A 20,202-nucleotide genomic window follows, 5' to 3' on the forward strand; every position below is an offset into this window, starting at 1 on the left:
TATAACCAGGAAACTATTGCATATACTGATAATAACATCTGAGTATCTCCTATGCACCAAGCACAGTGTTAAGCACTGTATTTACATTATCTCATGCAATCTGATCCAACAAACTAAATACCAAGATCACCCCATTTTTAGGTGGTAGTGGTTTAGTCGCTAAGTCATGAGACACCGATGGACCTCAGCCTGTCAGGCTCCTCTGTCCATGGGATTTCCCAAGCAAGAATACTGGAGTGGGTTGCATTTCCTTCTCCAGAGGATCTTCCCAACCCAAGGGATCGAACCTGGGTCTCCTGCATTGCAGGCAGATTCTTTACCAACTGAGGCACCAGGGAAGCCCCCCATTTTTAGGAGTGGTAGTCAAAAATATTGAAAAACCAGGATGGGCCCTGATCAGAATGTACACCTGCAGAATATCAGCACAGCCATACTCATGCACCTCAATTGGATATTGGCCTTCTTCATTTTATGGATGAGAAAATCGAGGCACAGAGAGTTTAAGTAATCTGCACAAGACATGGCTGGCAATGGAGCTGGGGACTTGAAATCAGATCAGTGTATCTCCAAAGCCCACAGTTGATTGTCACCACTATGCTGTGCTGCATAACTTCCCAGGACAGAGGGAAGGCTGACCACATGTCTAACTATATTTGAGTCCTTGATAAAGCTGAAACATTAGTTATTCAGTTTTATATTTTCCCTTCATTAATCCAAAACCCTGACCTGTATAACAACTCTCAAATTAGTGTTGTAGAGATAGACAAAGTCGTTACCTAAATATAGCCTTAATATTAAATGTATAGAAAACAAGTCATCGTGTGGCAGACATAACCCATCCTGGGGAGATGAACGACTTACACTTATTGCCTTAGAATTTTGTGGGGAGATAGGAGTTTGCAGACGAAGGTGAGTGGTCGATAGGTCAAAAGTAGGATAATGAGGGAGTGGCCTAATATGATTTCTCCAGAGCAAAGCAGGCATGTTAAAATAAAATTACCCAGTGAATGAAACATTTGAATGCTCCTAATTACAACCATATCCTAACAAGGGAAGGAGGGAGGGAAAACATGACAGTGGGGTCAGGGTGGAGGACTGCTGGTGAGAGTGGGATCCACATTTGATATGAGGGTGAGGGAGTGAAAAAGAATCTAGTCACATTCTGCTGGAGTCTACTGCAGTTTCTTTCAGAATACTGCAAGTCTGCAAGTCTTTTCTCGCACTTTCAGCCTGGGCTCAGAGTCAGGGCCAAAGTTCAAACAACAACGAAGTTTATTTTTGAAATAAAGGTTTATTTCCTCATGGAATTCTTGAATGGTTTGCCCTGCAGAGTGTGTGTGTGTGTGTGTGAAGCATTGAATCTGGACTGAAAGGAATTTCTCTGAGGACCTTGAGCCGTCTTAGGCTTACACGCCTGCTGCCCTGGGAGGTGATTGATGGCTGTGTAAGTTTCCAGTCCACCCCTGGAGGCCCAGCTTTAGGGCGCAACCTTCCCCACTCCACGGCCTCAGCTGCCTCAAGGGCACAAGCTTGCTCTCTCCTCTCAAATCTTGTAGCACTGCTCCATGCCCCACATCCCCTCTTCAAAATGTGGCGTTAATTAGCATGGGTTTTGTCTGCCTTGTTATTTGAGTGTGGGCTTTATTCTGCTTGAAAAACCAAAAGCTGCCAGTTTTCTTTCTTTGGGCCACTTTCTTTGCGAGGAGAAAGAGTTTTTACTCATGTTTTTAACTGTAGAGCCAAGCCTTAATACCAAAATGGTTAATCGACATTTTAAACAAGAGTCAATCTAGTATTTGCCAATTCTTGTTAATTTCTCTTGATACAGACACTTAGACTCAGGGAACAACAGAATGTTAGAGTTGGAACTGAGGAGCAGCCTTTTCCCCCCTCTGCTGGTTATATATTTTTTTCCCTTGTAAGGGAAGCATCTTTATGGAGTCTCCTGGCAAGAGGGTGTGAGGTGGAATACATATTCTTACAATGTAGATACAACAATTGATTGACTATAGAGGAATGTAAAGGATAAAGCTGGCATCTCTGCTTAGCCAATAAGATGCTGCTATTTAGGTGTATTTGAGAGATAACAACAGGGGGCACAACCTTCTTGTTCTTCATGGTGAGATTAGATGGAGGGCTGCACTAGGGAGCTGGGTAGGTTGTTTGAAGTTTGTTCCTAGATTTTCATTTTGAAGCTATGAAAACTGTCAGTTTGGAGGAAGAGAAATGGCATATCCTATGCTATTTATTCTTTCAGATTCAGTTTTTGATTGAAATTCTAGGTTCTTAGCAGCAAGTAGTTAGCCATGACAGGAAGTAGGAAGGAAAGTAGAGGCCTTGCTGGTCATAAGTGGTCAGCTCTCCCATTTCCCTCCTACTTGTTTGGCCACTTCTTATTCTCTGCTTTTAGGCCAGACCTAGACCTAACTCAACAGGTGTGCCTTGCTTGGGTTCAGATTGCAACTTGGAGCACAGTGACAGATGAACTATTATAGGCCTGGAGTCCGGGAGCTGGTGGGTGAGTAGAAAGCACCCAGCATTCTCAGCTTTGTTGGTAGGGGCCTCTTAGAACATGAACTGCCAAGATTTTAAACAACTCAAAGCAAGTGTTTCATTCAAGGAGCACTTTCTGGCTACTTGGCCCTGGAGACGTGGGCACAGATGTGGCATAGCATCCTTGCCCCTTTCCTGAGTCACAGTGTTCTGCTCCAGAATCCACAATGTTTCTCTGTTGCCTCTTGGGCCAAGTTAAATACTTTAGTAAGGCTCTTTATATCAGGCTCTACCTCTAGATCAGCTTCATTTACTCATTCATCAACATATATTTTCTGAGTACCTCCTGGGTGCCAATTGTTAGGCTTGGTACTGGGAACACAGCAGTGAGTAAGACAGACATGGTTCCTCTCCTCATGCAACTAACAGTCCAGAGGGAGAGACAATATCATTACAAAAACAGTATCATTACTATTAAACAAGGATGACTGTGAGGATACTGTGCAGGGGTGGAGGGGTGATGTGGGAGCATGGGGCAGAATCCTTCACCTTAGGTGCTTGCCTGTCCCAGACAGCTTGGCTGGAGTGTGGTACTTCTAGAACCCCAAACCTCCCTCCACAGACTGGATCCAGGCCCCTGTGCTCCTTCCTCAGAGGCTCTCTACATGCAGGCCTGCTTCTCATTTGAGGTCTCACCTTTCCTGTTGGGAAGAGACTGGAGATATGAAGGAACATGGAAATGTATGTGTATTCCCTTGACTTCTTCCATGGGATGTGCAGTGTGCCTCTGGCCCTGGGAAGGGAGGAAGGGCTCTGTTCTGAGGTGGCCCCATTGCAAGTTCTTGATGTTTCCTTGATGAAAACCAGGGCCAGTGCTCTGAAGAGGCTGGAGTGAACAGATTCAGCTGGGGGGAAGGGCATGGGGTTAACGCTGATTTGCTTGCAGTTGAGCTTGTCATTAGAGAGCTCTGAAAGATTCACCAGCTTTAGGAACCAGAGTAGTGAGCACAGCTCAGACACCAGGCCTGGCCCAGGCCTGCCGCCCTCTGGCAGCGAAGCTCTGCCCACACAGTTTCCTTCAATCTGCTGGTACCTCATTTCTTTTTCTCCGGAATGGAGATCAGTTTAAACAGCCCATAGGTCAAGGAAAGTTATTCCTGGAGAGCCCAGCCAAGTCCCTACTTCCTGCCAGTCATTGTGTTGGCTCAGGTTTAAGTTTGCCTAATAGAGAATTTCAGGTCCTCATTCTACAACTTGATTTTATGGTTGAGAAAAAGGACTATCTTTTGCTCATTTGTTTATTCTTCTTTGAATCAGAACCCAACTTTTCTAGTATCCATGTTCCAATTTACTGAACCAGGGATACCTACTTACTGGAAAGGGTAATCAGATTACTCTTTATTTTTTTTGGCCACCTGGCATGTTAGTTTCCTGAGCAGGGATCAAACCTGTGCCCCCTGCAGTGGAAGCTTGGAGTCTTAACCACTGGACCACCAGGAAAGTCCCAGATTACTCTTAACTAGTTGTAGAACATTGAACTGCTTAAGGGGCAATTCTCTGAAAGAAATGAATAAAAACAGGTCACATTCAGGATCATTAGTGCAGACACACGTATTCTGTTCAAGGTGCTTTACTAAAAGACTATAAGGGATTATAAGAATGGGAACATTTTTTAGGAGGAAAGATGAGGAGAGAATTACCAGAAGGAAGAAGTGGAACCACACCAAAGTCCAAGAAGTGAGAGGAGAATCAGATGGGAGACTGGGTGTGTTGAAAATAAATGTTCTGAGTGGAAACTGCCCAAGTGCACAAGGACATATGCACACTTAGGGATTCTGATTTTCTGAGGATGCCACTATCCCCCACTCTTCTACCTTCTAGAATGGACAGAAATCAGGACATGACCACAGGGTTGCCAATACTGAAAGCACACCCCGGCTCCTATACCACCTCCTCAATGGGCATCCTAGGAGTGCAGTGAGGCCAGAGATAGAGGTCGTCTCAGCCCAGAGACCTTAACAGGAAGAAGGGGCCCTGGGGCCTTTTTTTTTTTTTTTTTTTTTTTTTTTTTTTGCTTAAAATATGGATCTGTGTCCCTCTATCTGGACGGAATCTGCTGTTCCAGAGAATGGGTTTGTTTTCATTCATTCATTCTTTCATTCACTCACTCATTCATTCCAGAGCCTTAATAGTAGTCCGGGACTCCCCAGAAACTCTGCCCTCCTGAACAGTCGAGTAAGATATTTGGTTCTTTCCCCGCTCCTTTCCAAGCTCCTGGGCGGTAAAAGCCTGTGCTCACAGTCTAGTCGTCTAGTCTGTGTGTGGCACTGAGTACATGTTTGGGAAAGGGAATCTAGAGGAATGAGGTCAGACTATTCGGCGGGTCTCCGCTGGTTACTAGCTGCTGTAGGCACGGGTGCGCTTGAATTTCTATTATTTCCGAAGAAAAAGTGTAAAGCATACACACTGACGAAGAAAAGAAATTTAACTATAAGTACTGGGGCTGGAGCTACAACAGGAGGACGTGGGCACACAACACCGAACGGACATCATACACACACCCCACTCTCTCAGACATTCCTTCTTTCACTCTCCAGCTCGATCTTTTTTACTCCCACTTCCCTTTCCCTCCTCTCCCGGATCAAGCGTTAATCTGTGAATCTCTGACCACAAAAAAAAAAAAAGAAAGAAAGAAAGAAAGAAAAAGTGGGTGGGGGGATCCCGAAGTAGCAGAGTGAGGGAAGAGGAGGTGGAGAAAGGCGGGGAGGAGGAGGAGGAGCCCAGCGAACCAGAGTCAGAGAGACTGGTGGCTCCAGCGAGTGTGCAGCCCTGGGGGGAGTCGGCGCTCCAGGCTGGGAACCCGCCCGCTCGCCAGCCCGCGCCCAGGGGCCTGCTTCACCCGGAGCTGGGGCCGCTGCTCAGGGGCGCTCGGGTCAGGGTCGCCGTTCGGGGCGAGCCGGCCGCGCCGCCAGCCTGATCCCCCGCGCCCACGCCCGGGATGCCGTTCTACAGGCGCACGGTGGTGCCCCAGCGCCTGTGCCCGCGAAACCCGCCGCAGCCGCTGACCGAGCTCCGCGACGTGAGCCACCTGGCCTCGCTCAGCGTGCTCCGGCAGCTCGCCGACCTCTGCGGCCACTCGTTGGCTCTGCTCGAGGACCTCGAGGGGCACCTGCTGGCCCTGGGGCGCCGCACCGACAGTCTGTTCCGCCGCACCGTGCGCCTCCGCCGCCGCCTTCCCTACCGCCTGCTCGGCCGGGAGGACCACGAGGAAGAGTTAGGTAAGCCGCGCCAGGGCCGGCGGCCCCGCTTGCACCCCGCCTCTGGGGGCGCCAGCACGCGCCCGCTCTGCGTCCACCCCTCCCCCACCCTCCCCACCCCTCCTCGGCCCTTCCCTCCCTTCCCCTCCCGGAGCGAGGAGATCCCATTTCCCTGACTCCACGCTCGCCGCATTCTGGCTGGAACTTCCTGCCCCTGGATCCGGTCGTGCCGTCCCGAGTGGCCATGTGTCCTAGGGGTTCCCCACCTTAGGACTGGCGGCCACCTTCTGGGGATTTGGGGAAGGAAGGCGGGGGAACTGCGAGGGTCCCCGGGAGCCGCTGAGTCCCGACCGCTTCGGCGCCGCCCCCAGGCCCGAGGCGTACTCGTCTTCGCGGCGTCGGGAACTAAATGGCCGCGCCGCTGGCGTCTTTGCTCCAGTCTAGGAACTTGGCCACTCGGAAAGCGCGCCGGAGCCGCCCGCCACCTACGCGGCGGTAGGAGCCCTGCCAGCGGTGCCTACCGACTTCAAACCTGTACAACTTCGCGCTGGAGCGTGATCGCCGCTCTCGCTCCGAGAAAAGTCTGAGAGCCCGCCCGCTCCTTTCCGCGAAATAGGGCTGGTGCTCCAGGAGAGGCTGGAGAGGGTGGCGAGGAGGGGAGACTACCCCTCGCAGCCGGCTTCTCTGACCCCTTACCCCTAGGGTTCGGTTGCACAGACTTGCTTGGAGGAACCGTTTAAAGCAACTGTCATCAGTTTTGTGATCCCTTTTGAAATCAGCCATGCCTGAGAAACTCGGTGGTGCTCTCACTGAGCACACAGGGCCCATCAGAGGGCAAGAGGGTAATGCGGGCCCTTGTGCTTTACTATTTTGAAACACTTTAAATGGGGAATCCTCTGTCCGTGGAAATGCAGTGATCCTTTAGAGTGTGAGACTTTTGGTGAAAGCAAGGGAATTGAATGTGCTGGAAATGTTGACCTCAGCAGGGGCATGCCAGGTACCAGGGCCAATTGACAGCACCAGAAAGTTAGGAGAGAGAAGGAGCAAGGTGGAAAGAAGTTTCAGATGGGGGCAGAATGGCTACTGACTGACTTGTGATTGCAGCTGCTTTAGGAAAGAAGTGTCTGAGTCAACCCCTTTCCATTTCAGACCTCACCTCGATCCCACCCCTTCCATAGGAGTCTCAGGCCCTGGCACCCCTCTTCCAAAAACTCTCTGGCCTCTGAGGTAGATGGTGGAGGTGACTGGGTCCTGTGGGGAAAGGAAGGTGGACTGCCAGATGGAATGTAGACAGGGGACCAGAAACCTTTGCTGGGCAGGGGAGCAGGAAAGCTGGAGCCTTAGGTCTGGTTAATTTTCACTTACGAGAGAGGGTAAGAAGGTCACTGTTGATTTTTTTCTGGGATCCCACTGACTACCAAGATTAGCCTAGGAGAAATTTGAGAAGTCAGTTTGGGGAGTCATTTTCAAAATGCCCACCTGGCCTGCAGAGAGCCACCTAATGAGTGCATCAGGGTGAGTTAAGGACAGTGAGGAAGCTCTGTTTTTCCAACTTGTACCTTTCTGTCTGAGAGCCCTTTCCGTGTGAGGGAAGGAATGGCTTCACCAAGTTGCCTTTGGGCCAGTGACCTGCTGGGTTAGAAAGAGATGGCTTTATGCAATGAAGATATTTTAAAGGAAGGGAGCAATTTCTTCAGAAAAATTGCATTGGGTTGGCTTCCTTGAAATTTGTAAGAGCTGAGAGAGTAGCTATCTCTTATCTTTGGGGCAGCTGCTTGCCTTTGAGAGTGTACCTGTCTCCAAGCTCAGAGACATTGAGGGGGCCTGCTGTATAAATGGTGGAGAAGGAAATGGCAGCCCACTCCAGTATTCTTGCCTGGAGAATCCCAGGGATGGCGGAGCCTGGTGGGCTGCTATCTATGGGGTCGCACAGAGTTGGACACGACTGAAGCGACTTAGCAGCAGCAGCAGCTGTATAAATGGAAGACAGCTACATTGATTTGGCAAGAAGTCCTGGTTTTCCATTTTCTGGTCTAATGCCCTACTCTAGACTCCCCTTGAGGTTCCCACTGCACACTTTTCAGGAGCTTTGATTGCGCAGAACTTAAATTAGGCCTTCTCAGCAATGATCTGAGCACAAGTGTCAAATGCAGGGGGCGTTGGGGAGCATAATCAGTGCACCATCTGGCCACCCCCCATGTTGCTCGGACATAAGCTTCAATAAAGTGTTCAGCAGATGTATATTATATATTTTGACCCCAACTAAAAATGCTTTTCCCCCCATTGTTGTCAGGACTTGCCCTTTTCTTCTTCCCTGTTTCTTTTCCTCCTGGCACTCCTACTCCATTACTGACCATTTTGCTGGTGGTGGGTGCTCCCAGTCAACATTTTACCCTATATGTCCTCCATCAGGCTGGATTTCCCCCAAATTCTTGCTCTAGCTATTTTTTTGGCCATGAGGTCAGGAAAGAATGGGGAAGGAAAGTTTGGAAGCAACGTGGCCAGAGCGAATGACACCTGACAGGCCAGCAGCTTGTAGCCTCCCTGCGGGGACAGTTTGGCTGCCACCTCCAGACTGAGTAATGACAAGTCAGGCTGGCCCATAACCTTCAGGCTTGTGGAGATCAGACCACAGGCTGAGCCGGGCAGGGAGGCCAGATAGGGGAGAACAGGGAGAGGAGAGGGAGAAAGGTAAGAGGAGGAGAAAGTTGATGCTAAAGGAGTCCAAGGTGTTCCTCTCCACAGTCAAGGGTCACGCCCCCACCATCTTCAAGGTTACAAGGGTGGGACTGGACTGGACTGGTTGGTTGCCTGGCAACACCCTCTCCCCCACTGAAGGCTTTTCTTTGGTAACTTGAACCCCTTTGGAACTGCCCCAGAAGCTCTTGTAACTGGGGGATGGGGTTTGAAAGGAGGAGAGGATGTGCTACAGGACTGCACCAGGTTCCTCTGGTTGTAGATCTGTCGCTGTTGCTGCACCCTTGGCATTACCCTGCCTATAACTTGTATTTTTCCTCACATCTGGCTTTGAATGTGACCCTCTTTATTGCATTCATGTCCTGGACTTTGTGCTCTTCATCTCAAGAATGGCATGGTCAAAGCCAGTGGGAAGCCACTGGGTCAGAGCCAGGCATATAGCTCCATGTCTTCTGCCATGTGCTGAGTCAATCCGTGCTTTCCAGTTTCTCCCTCAGAGATCTATTTAATGTATGTAGGTGCTTTGATGATAATTACAAAAGCAATCAGGCCATTGGCCTGGAGGTATAATATCTCTTGTGCAAGCAAGGAAGTCACTGAAGCACAGGACAACACTAGGTATGTTTAATAACACTGGGTAGGTATCTTGTTACATTAGCCCATGAACTTGTTGTGGGAAAGATGCTCTGTTCCTTCTTGCAATGATTTTGGCTTGAATACAGCCAGTTGGGTCAATGGTGGAAACTCTCTCTTCACCTTTATGTAAAATTCCTGCCTCATGATTTTCCAACTTTGTGGCAACTCTGGCTGCAAATCAGAAAGGACAGCTGGTTTATTTATGTTTAAACCATAATTCCAGCATGAGCAGAGACTGTTGTAAATCTACATAGAGATGAAAAATGAAAACTGAACCTCTAGACTGCAGTCAGTTTACCGTTAGATAAGGTGTGTTAGACCCTGAATCTGACCATCATGGCTGCTGGAGAGGGGATATGGCCTGCTTGAGTTGGATGGAGCAGAGAGAACTTGGGGGACTTGGAAAAGGCACTCTACCAGGTCTTACTTTTGTCTCTCTCCTATCTTTCAGCCCCAGAGACTGTTGGGACAGTTGGTTTGACAGGATGGGGAGGGGGAGCAAGCCTATTTTCTTTTAAATAAAGACTGTGAAATTCCTGCTTCATGGTATTTCCATGTGTTGAAAACATCTTCTCTGGAAATTTGGACACCAAAATGTCCACTAGAATTTCCTCCACTTTAGAAACAAGAAATTTAATCTTTTCCTTTTTTTTAGACACATGAACAGCTAAAGCGATAAAAGCATCAGAATGATGAAAGAGTAGAGTAATAGGAGAGGATTCAAGTTATGGCTCTTGGGCTCAATTTTTATCTTTATGGAGTTGATTAGGTGACAGGAGAAGGGTGGTGAAGTTGCATCATTTGTCCCTGTATTTCTCTGGCTTGGGTAGAGTGGAGTTTATACTATGTGGCACTAACAAATTGGTCATTAACCATTATGGGCACCATAATACTTCTGTATTTTCTTCTCAGGAAAGGGCAGGGACTTATCTAAAGGCACCCAGATGGATCAGGATCTTTTGTAGTTTTAAGTGCTGGAAAGATCATAGTGCCTCTTCATACCTAATTCCAAATGAAAACAGTACTAAACCTGCAAATAAAATCTTATTTTAAAGGATTACTCAGAGCTCCACTTGTATGTTGAAAATAAAATAGCTTCTTATTAGATTCTTTCATTCTCTCTCTCTTTTGTACTCCTGTTGTTGGTGCTCTAAGCATGGACATAATCTGCCTCTTGGGGAATGTGGCACTGCTTAGGTCACAGTGCAGGTCAGTGGCAGGAGGCCTTGATCTAGAAGCCAGGGCTTCTGCCGTCCAAACCAGTGCTCTGCCTTCTGCAAGGATGCTAAGTTCAAAATCAGCTGTTCATTGAGAGTCACTGCCATGGCATTTTTTTCTAGCTGAAACTAGTTTAGGATGAGGAATAGCTCCTGCTACCTTTGGGAACTGAGGGATGATCTAGAGAACAGGCCTCCTGGGGTTTCTACATTTGGGGCTTGGGGGGTGAGATGGAGGCAGAGGGGAGAAAGGAAGATCAGCCTTGCATCATGTAAAGAATAGATGTGAGGCAACAGGATCCCTTGCTAAAACAGTCTTCTTGAAGTGTTCAGTAGGAAATAGCCTTGGAAAAAGGATCTTTAGTTGGGAAGGGATGGCTGGGCCAGTGACCTGACACTGTCCTCTGAAGGTCACCTTTCCACTGAATCTTTCCTTCACAATCCTTCTATCATCTCTATATCTTCTGTTTTCCCCAATAGCTTTTGATCCAACTGTGGACACTCCTCATTGCACACCCACATCCTATTTTCTGTTATTACAGCAGAGTCTAGTTGGCATTTCCAAAGGTGCTTTTATTAAAAGCCTAGGGGAATGAGAAAATAAAATTATTACCAAAAATATGTTTAACATACATGTTTCTAAAGTATGAATTTATTCTTCTTCAAAGCTTGAGTAGCTTAACAGGTTTACTAGCTTTGCTGCTCTATATACTCTTTCTGAGGGACTCAAATCACCTTTTATTCAGATCATTACTTTCTAGCTTTGAAGAAAGGGCACCACTTTGGGTACTGTTTCCTTCACCCACCACTCACCCTTGTGCTGGGTTTTAGAGACCCACAGATAAATGAGACCGAGTCTGTCCCTTCAGAGAGCTCTAAATTTCAGCGATAAATATCATCTTGTTTGCCAGCATATCAGCACAGGATGCCTGGGTACCCAGTGTTCTCCTCTAGGTCAAGGAGAGCAGATAACCAGAATCTGGACCCCAGTTAACACACCATAGGATTTTCCATTCAATCTGGTTTGGGATCCAAGGATGGAATTTGGAGTTTTAGAATTCCCTATGGTAAGGGCATGGCAACCCGCTCCAGTATTCTTGCCTGGAGAATCCCCATGGACAGAGGAGCCTGGGGCTGCATCCATGGGGTCGCAAAAGAGTTGGACACAACTGAGCGACTAAGCACATGGTAAAAAAAAAAAAATTGATAGAGTGCTACTGTGAATTCAGCAATGCTTTTACATGAATTTGTAGATTTAAAATTGATGATCATACACAGGCAGAATAGTGCTTATTCAGTAGATGAATAATACTTGGTAGATCTGCAGACTCATAGACATCTTGTGATAACTCCTCTAGAGTTATCTGGATGGCCTCCTAGAGGCTTCTACCCTCCTTTGGGAAGCGCTGACCTAACCTTCCTGGTTCAAGCTGTCAGCTCTTTCCTGCTCTGGAGAATTCCATGATTTCACTCAGATAAGCCCTCACTGAAGTTTTCAAGTTATAGATGGCTGGATGGCAGTATCTTTTCTTCCACGTTATTTATTTACTTTCCTTTCAGTTTTACTGAAATATAATTGACATATAGCACTGCATAAGTTTAGGTGGACAGGATAATTATTTGACTTACATACATCATATAATGAGTAGTATAATGTTTAGTGAACATTCATCGTATCATGTAGATACAAAATTAAAGAAAAAAGTATTTTTTCCTTGTGATGAGAGCTCTTAGGATTTACTCTCTTAACTTTCAGATATAACACACAGCAGTGCTAGTTATATGTTACAACTCTAGTACTTATAATTGGAAGTTGGTACCTATAGACCACCTTCATCCAGTTCTCCCTCCTCTCACCCCATCTCCTCTGGTAACCACAAATCTGATCTCTTTTTTTCTGTGTTTATTTGTATGTTTTTTGAAGTATAATTGACTACAGCACTGTATTATTTCCTGATGCACAATATAGTGATTCCATTTTTCTATACCTTACAAATTGATCCCTTGGTAAGTCTAGTTACTATCTGTCACCACACAAAAAAAGATATTGCATTATTATTGACTCTATTTCCCACACTGTACATTTTATCCCTATGATTCCTTTATTTTGTAACTGGAAGTTGGTACCTCTTAATCTCCCTCATCTATTTCACTCATCCCCCCACCTGCTCCCTGCTGGCAACCACCTGTTTGTTCTCTGTATCTCTGACTCTGTTTCTGTTTTGTTATGTTTGTTCATTTGTTTTGTTTTTTAGATTCCACATATAACTAAAGTCGTCTGATATTTGTCTTTCTCTGTATGACTTATTTCATTAAGCATAATATTCTCTTTGGATAAATACCCAGAAGTGGAATTGCTGGGTCATATGGTAGTTCTTTTTTTTTTTCTTTTCCATTTATTTTTATTAGTTGGAGGCTAATTACTTTACAGCATTGCAGTGGTTTTTGTCATACATTGAAATGAATTAGCCATGGATTTACATGTATTCCCCATCCCGGTCCCCCCTCCCACTTCCCTCTCCACCCGATCCCTCTGGGTCTTCCCAGTGCACCAGGCCCGAGCACTTGTCTCATGCATCCAACCTGGGCTGGTGATCTGTTTCACCCTAGATATACATGTTTCGATGCTGTTCTCTTGAAACATCCCACCCTCGCCTTCTCCCACAGAGTCCACAAGTCTGTTCTATACATCTGAGTCTCTTTTTCTTTTTTTGCATATAGGGTTATCGTTACCATCTTTCTAAATTCCATATATATGTGTTAGTATACTGTAATGATCTTTCATATGGTAGTTCTATTTTTAATGTTTTGAGGAACCTCCATTGGATGGCAGTATCTTAATAGACAAGACTATGTCAATAATGCCACAAACAGGAAATGTGCTGACTGTGTTTCCACAAGGAGGCTTGCAACAAGGTGCTTTGTATGTGAGGCACTGGGTCTGATTGTGTATAAGACCACTAGGCTCAGTCCTTTAACTTGGGAGGTTTGAACAACCTCTGTCTATCCGTCCTCCATTCCTGCTGTCCCTCCCTCTCTTTCTAAACTGTAAGCTCCTCAATAGAAAGTAAGCATCTTTAGGGTGGAGATTTTGCTCTGTTTTTACTGCCCTATTTCAGTCCCTAAAATAGTGCTTGGCACTTAATAAATAGCTATTAAGTTTAATTCCTTCCTTGTTTCTAACCATCACACATGTATTGAGCACCTGACTCTGGGTCTGGCCCTGTGCTGGTCTCTGAGGATATAGAGCCAAGTTAGAGTGCAGCCCCATGGTCCATCAAGGAAAGCCTGGACTCATCATACTGCCCAATCAGAGGCAAGCCCGGGGGTCGGGTCGCGGGAAGGTGAAGGAAGCTCACCTAATTCACCTCAGAGGCTTGGATCGGGAAGGCTGTGTGAGTTCTGAAGGATGATCCGGAGCTGGCCAATTGAAGAAGGAGGGGGAGGGAATTCCTGGCTCAGGAGGTAGCCTGTGTGAGGCCCTGGATATGTGAGAGGGCTAGTGTGGGGGAGGAACTAACTCAAGTGATTCCGGAGGAGAGGGTACAAGGCACCTCCTGACTCAGAGTGAGCCCTCAGGGTGGAGGTGGGTTGGGGAGGCACTAACACCCTGCTTGCTGACCAAGAAGCTGGATACTGGAGCGTCCTTAGAAAGATTCAAACACAGTTGTAATAGGAACTGCAGATTTTCTTGATCTACGTTCAAGTTTTCATTATCCTTGGGCAGATGAGACCTGAGCGACCTTGGCCCTTCCCTGCTTTGCAGAGCCAAGTCCTGGTTCCCCCTAAGACATCCAAGCCAGGACGCACCCCATGCCACAGTGAGATAGAAAGAGGGAGAGAAAGCAAGAATCTACCTGCTTGTTATGTCCCCAGCTGTGTGGATCCAGGTGCATTCCAGAGCAAAATATATTATTCATGCCCCTGCTTTTTTGTGAGTGGGGACATTTGAGGTTTCACTATATTTTTTTTTTCTTTCTAAATTCTTTCTAGATTCTTAAGAGTGGTCTGTAATTCATCTAGGGGAAAATCAGAAAAATATTTTTTCCTTTGGAAAATGGATTCAAAGAGGAGATGAGTTTTAAAAGTGATTCAGCTGTTTTTATTTTAAGTGGAATCATTTGCTTCTGAGAACAGTGTAATTAACTGCTTGGCAATTTATAGTCTGATTCCCTGTATCTGCGAAATAGTCAAACTCATGTTGTTTTCCCCAACCAGCAGGCCCTAAGGGGAGTGAGGTCTTCTCCACCAGCAGATCTTGGGCATTCTCTGCTCTCACAGGAGGCCGTGCATCACAGTTTTCAGCAATTCCAGTAGTGTCATTATATGCTTTTATCGCCCCAGACCCAGTAATTCCATTTCTAAGAACTTATGCTTAAAGAAATGATCAGATATTGTGGGGAAAATGTTTGTAGATCCTCACTGCATCTTTTAGTTATTTATATTAACCCCCAAATGAAAACAACTTAATGATATGGGTGTGGTTCTATAAATGTTGACAGGTCGATGTGGTAGAAAACTAGACAACTAAGAAAAATAGTGCTCAAAATAAACATATGAGGATATGTGGAAATGTGCAAAATAATGCTAAGTGAAAAACCAGGGTATTAAATTGCATGTAGGATATTATCCCTTCTCCAAGGATAATAATATCCAAAATAAAGCACACATATAAAAAAGAAACTGGAGGGGTATTGCCAAAATGTTAACAGTGGTTATCTCAGGATGATAACAACAATAGTAAATGATAGCAAAGATAGCAATGGTTGAGATTATGGGAGTGGGTGGATTTTTTTTCTCGTACCTTTCTGTATATTTTGAAATTTCCTAAGTGAACATGGATTACTTTTAATGACAATGAATGACGTCTTAAGGAAAAGGATCTTGGGATTTGAAAGTAGCACCTGTAGATTTAAGACTGACTTGCCCAGCACTTATATTATTAAGCTAATTTGAGTGTCTCAGAACCACAGTCCCTCATCTGTAAAAGGAGGTCAATGCTCCCCAGTTTAGAAGGCTGTCGTGAAGATCCAGAATAATATGTGGAAAATGCTGGGCCCATATGCCACAATCCCGCACACAATCACTAAATACTAAGATGAAATTCCGCAAAACCTTTTGAAATCCCTGGATAAGGATACTGTCAAGATGAAGTTATAATAAGAATGTTTCCTAGACAGCTCCAATTTGCAGCCGTTCCTCCCTTGTGCAGAATATGTAAAGAATGCCTGCCTGTGTGCTCATGGGGGAGCAGCATCTAGCTTTTGAAGCTGTCAGCTCATCTCTCCCAAGGATTTTCCTTTCCTTTGACTTCTCCCTTCATTCTCCCCCACTGACATCTGTTCACTGCATCACCAACCAAGGGGGAAAACAGTCTTTGGAACTGAAGCTGAGGCACCACTGAGAGTCTTGGCAGATCTGAGATGTTTATTATCATGGATATGTGGTGCTGGCTGACCACAAGGACCTGCCAGGCTGGGATGCCAAGAAGAAGCTTTAATGAAGCAGCAGAGGACGGACACAGGTCACACAACTAGACAGCATCCCCTTCCTCGGGGCAGAGCCCTTGTCTAAATGTCCAGCTTGCTCCCTGGTCACCTCTTCCCTCAGGACGGCTTCGTGGCTTCTGGCTCGGCTCACCAGTTTTACAGAACCAGCTTGATTTATGGGTGAAGAGCCACCTTCTTCTCACAAAAACTTCTGGGGCCTCAGGATATTTCAGTGACGTATTTGGCAACTTGCCTGAGGATCTATTTCTCACCAGCATGGAATTAGAGCCAGTAAGCCCTGATCTTGAAGCCATACAGCCTCAAGGTCATGGGCATACCTTGGGACTGTCTGCAGCATGCCCAGATCACCAGGCAATTCAGTCATCTCCCTGAGTAGAATCCTTCACACTACTTGTCTGGTTGCATTTTTCACTTTTAAAACTACAGCCAAAAACATAGACCCTAGCTGAATTACTTGGAGAGCTTTAAAAAGTTACTAATACCATGCGTGGCTATACCTCATACCAATAAAACCAGAATTTCTGGGAGATGAGGCCCAGGAACCAGGATTTTTAAAAGATCCCCAGGTGATTCTAATGTGCAGACATGGTGAGAACCACTGTTGTGGTAAAGATGGTTAAAACTGGAAGGGACCGTCCAGAGTTTGAAAAATTACAATGTATTGGTGGATAATGAGCATGAACTATAATACAGGCTTATATTAAAGTAAGTGACAAAAATGACCTCATGGATGAACTCATTGTAAGCAGTAATAATACCAAGTTAGATAATACACTTCAAAAAATTTTTAATAATGCATTTTATTTAACCCAGTGTATCCAAAATAGTATCATTTTGCCATGCAATCATTATTAAAATGATTAATGAGGTATCTTATATTATTCTTTTGTACTAGGTCTTCAAAACTGATATGAATTTTGCACTTATAGAACATCTCAGTTCAGTCTAGCTACCTTTCAAATGCTCCATAGTGCTATGTGGAGCATGGCTTCCATATTGGGCAGCACCACTCTAGGGCATGGACTTGTAGACCAACTGGTCTTCTGTATGAATAAAGTATTTAACTCCTAAAAATTGGATAATACACTTTTTAACTTTATTAGACAACAGAGGAAATTAGAAAAATGAAGCCAGTTAGTTTTATTAATAAAAAGAGTAAGTATATGTTAAGGCAAAGTTAAGCATCTTTAATTTTACATTTTTGGATTATAACATGTCCTTAACAACTATTGACCTTCTAGATGAGAATAGGATATTTTAAAGATTTGTTTATTTATTTAATTAATTTATGGCAGCACTGGGTCTTTGTTGCTGGGTGAGGGCCTTCTCCAATTGTGGCAAGCAAAGGCTTCTCTTTCACTGTGGTGCGCAGGCTTCTCATTGCAGTGGTTTCTCTTATGGAGCATGGGCTCTAGGAGCCGGGGCTTCAGTAGTTGCAGAGCATGGGCTCAGTAATTGTGGTTCATGGGCTTAGTTATCCGAGGCATGTGGAATCTTCCAGGACCAGGGATTGAACTTGTGTCCCCTGCATTGGCAGGCAGACTCTCAACCACTGGACCACCAGGGAAGCCTGAGAATAGTATTTTTGTTTTCTTACATCATAGCTATTTAGTATCACTCTTGATGTTACTGGGTTGGATCCCTACATCAAGTCAACCTCAACTTGCCTGTCTTTGCAAAAGAATATTAAAATTCCACTATGCAGAGGGTTGCTGGAGTACAGGGAAAAGGAAGGAAACTTCTACTTTGTAATATTTAGTGTTCCAAATTAGGCTGTGCCAGAAATCATAAATAGAAATTGAAATGGTTACCTCTGAATCAATGTCTAGATTGGACTTCATGCTTTCCAGAAGTCTCTTATATGATGCACCATTTCATGCAGGTAGATTATTAGAGCATAATAGTGAAAACAACTGTATAGATTGTTGTGTTTAGTATTTTTAACTTTTTTTTCATTTCACCTCACTGCAGGGCATGTGGGATCTTAGTTCCCTGACCAAGGATTGAACATGGGTCCCCTGAACTGGCAGCACAGAATCTTAACCACTGTACCACCAGGAAAGTCCCATGTGTTTAGTATTTTTAAACCCGTATTTACTCCAACAAATGCAATTTAGAAGAAAAAGTATTTCTCTTTTTATCCCTTCCACGATCCCAATAGGATAGTTTTAGAATGTGGATCTAGGCCAGCAGTTGCCCAGAGAAAGGAAGTGGACTGGTCCAAAGAGGTCTTCAGGGTCAGTGGTTGCACTGGCTTCAAGTAGAGAATTTCTCCTGTGGCTTGAAGTAGAGAACTTCTCCTGTGTTCTGAGATCCTGAGACATCCATTTAGGTGACCCTATCATCAGCCCCTGAGAGATGCTGGGACAAGGATGACAAGTGAGAGGAGAAAACTATGGGGGGGGCACTTTTAGTGTCCCCTCTCTCTGCTGTGATCAGAGGGGAGAGATACTAAAGGCATCACCTCTAATTTGTGTCCCCAGCAATAGCTGATGCTGATTATGACAAACAAGGCATTGAGAAGAGGCCACAGTATCTTCAGAGGAATCTGTTTAAGAAGAATGAGGAAAAGTTTTCAGGAAAACTTCCACTTAAAATGATGCAAATTAAAGGAATGATTCAGTATGAAAAAGTTGGGGGGGGGGGAGTGGAAGAGTAAAACTCCTGGGAAACTGCTCTTGAGAGAGACTTGGGGCTTCTGGATAGCAAAGTTTCACTGTATTCCAATTTATAACCTGTTTCACTTTTTGAAATAATGAGTTACATAAGTTTACTCCCCATCGTGAAACAGCATGACGAAATCTTTTCCCCCCGTAATTCCAAATTACGGAAAGTGGTAGCTTTAGGAAACAAATGTTATTGACTCACACAGAGGCTTTATACTTTGTGCCTGTAGTTTCAAAACTATCTGTTGCACGTGAGGAGGAGGTGGTGGGTGGAAGAGCCAGTGAAGATGAGGAGTCCTTCCATTCCAGTTAGCATGTATTGAACTGCTGTTAGATGCCAGTGGGAGCTGGTAGCATACATATATATATGGCACATAGGTGTCCCCTCCAGGTAGAGGGGTGACAAAAAGGGTGCCACCTCTGGATGGATCATTGAGGAAAACCCACCCCTTTTGGTGGAACCTTTAGACAAAAGCACATTCTTTGAGCATAGCAATTAGAAAAGATCACTTGATCTGGTCATAGCTATTTAAAAATAGAGCATCCTCTGGGTGGACCAATTTTGAAATTAATAATTAAAATCCATGTGCAGTCTGACAGGGCATTGGGTTTGACTTGAATTTTGTCCCCAACTTGAGATCCCTTGGCAGGGTGCCCTTGTAGGAATACAACTTGCACAAGAGCACAGGTGGTTCTGTGGTGCCTGGGACCAGGCCAGGCATCAGGCATACAGATACATGTGAGAGCTAAATCCTGTTCTTGAGAAATTTATAGAACTCCCCCTCCTAACCCCCATCCTCTTTAACTCACTCCATCTGCTGCCAGCTCCACCCATGCTGCATCCTGCTTGGCAGAGCTTCTCTTTATGGTGACAAAACGTCTCCCCTCCAGATGCACGGGCTGCTGTCTGCTGTTAGTGGGGGCTGTGCTGCTCCTGCCTGAGGCTCCAGACTAAATGTCTACTTTCTATGATGAACAACACTCAGGGTGATTGTTCGTTGTGAGGACTTGTTGCTTCTGGGTTCTAGATGGGAAAATATAGACGGCATTTCTTCAATATCTGTTTTAAAACTTGGCTGTGTTTGGTTTAAATGTGTTTTGAAATGGTGAGTTTGGGTAGAGTTGAGCTATTTTTCACCTTTAATTTTCATATTCTTTAACAAAAGAAAGCAATTTATCACCAATAGGGTGATTTAGAGCTGGCTTCAAGGGCTAATTCCTACCTAGCTCATTGTACTAAGATTGTGCCAGGCCCTCTGCCAAGTACTGGTGACAGTGAATAGATTAGACTTACCTTTTGCCATTGAGTCTTGATATTTAGTTGGGAGGACAGTGGGGAGGGAGATAACCTCACTGCAGGCTACTGGGTATTAGGTGAAAAGCATAGAGCAGAGGCAAGGAAACCTTCCATAGCCTTTTTCTCTCTTGTCTTCCTGAAAACGTCTATTCATACATCCAGACAGTCCCTCCTTGTTACAACCTTCTCTGATTCTGCTATATTTCTGCTGTGCTTTGTTTACTTTTGCAACCTTGGTTCCTCCATGTGGCCCAGGCTGGAAGAAGATGGTTGAGGCAGAGACTGCCTACTATGTACTGAAACCTCTTGAATTCATTTTTATTTCCTTTCCTTTACCACCTTTTGAAAGTAACATAACCCTTTTCTTTGAAACTTGGAAGAACAGCCTGGCCATTCCTGGCCCCAAGATGAACTGGAAGCCAGAAGTTA

General features: G+C 45.2%; 1 protein-coding gene across 1 annotated transcript in view; it reads left to right on the top strand.

Moving 5' to 3' along the window:
* The first annotated feature begins 5,290 nt into the window (after positions 1 to 5,290).
* The window catches only part of NHSL2 (NHS like 2), a 312,686-nt gene continuing 297,774 nt past the window's right edge, over positions 5,291 to 20,202 (top strand). Inside the window, exon 1 of the mRNA XM_070464547.1 lies at positions 5,291 to 5,771. Within this exon, the coding sequence (XP_070320648.1) occupies positions 5,492 to 5,771 (280 nt within the window). The 5' untranslated portion in view covers positions 5,291 to 5,491. The remainder of the gene's footprint in view (positions 5,772 to 20,202) is intronic.

The sequence above is a fragment of the Odocoileus virginianus genome, unplaced genomic scaffold (genome assembly GCF_023699985.2).
Source record: "Odocoileus virginianus isolate 20LAN1187 ecotype Illinois unplaced genomic scaffold, Ovbor_1.2 Unplaced_Contig_28, whole genome shotgun sequence".
Classification (NCBI taxonomy): domain Eukaryota; kingdom Metazoa; phylum Chordata; class Mammalia; order Artiodactyla; family Cervidae; genus Odocoileus; species Odocoileus virginianus.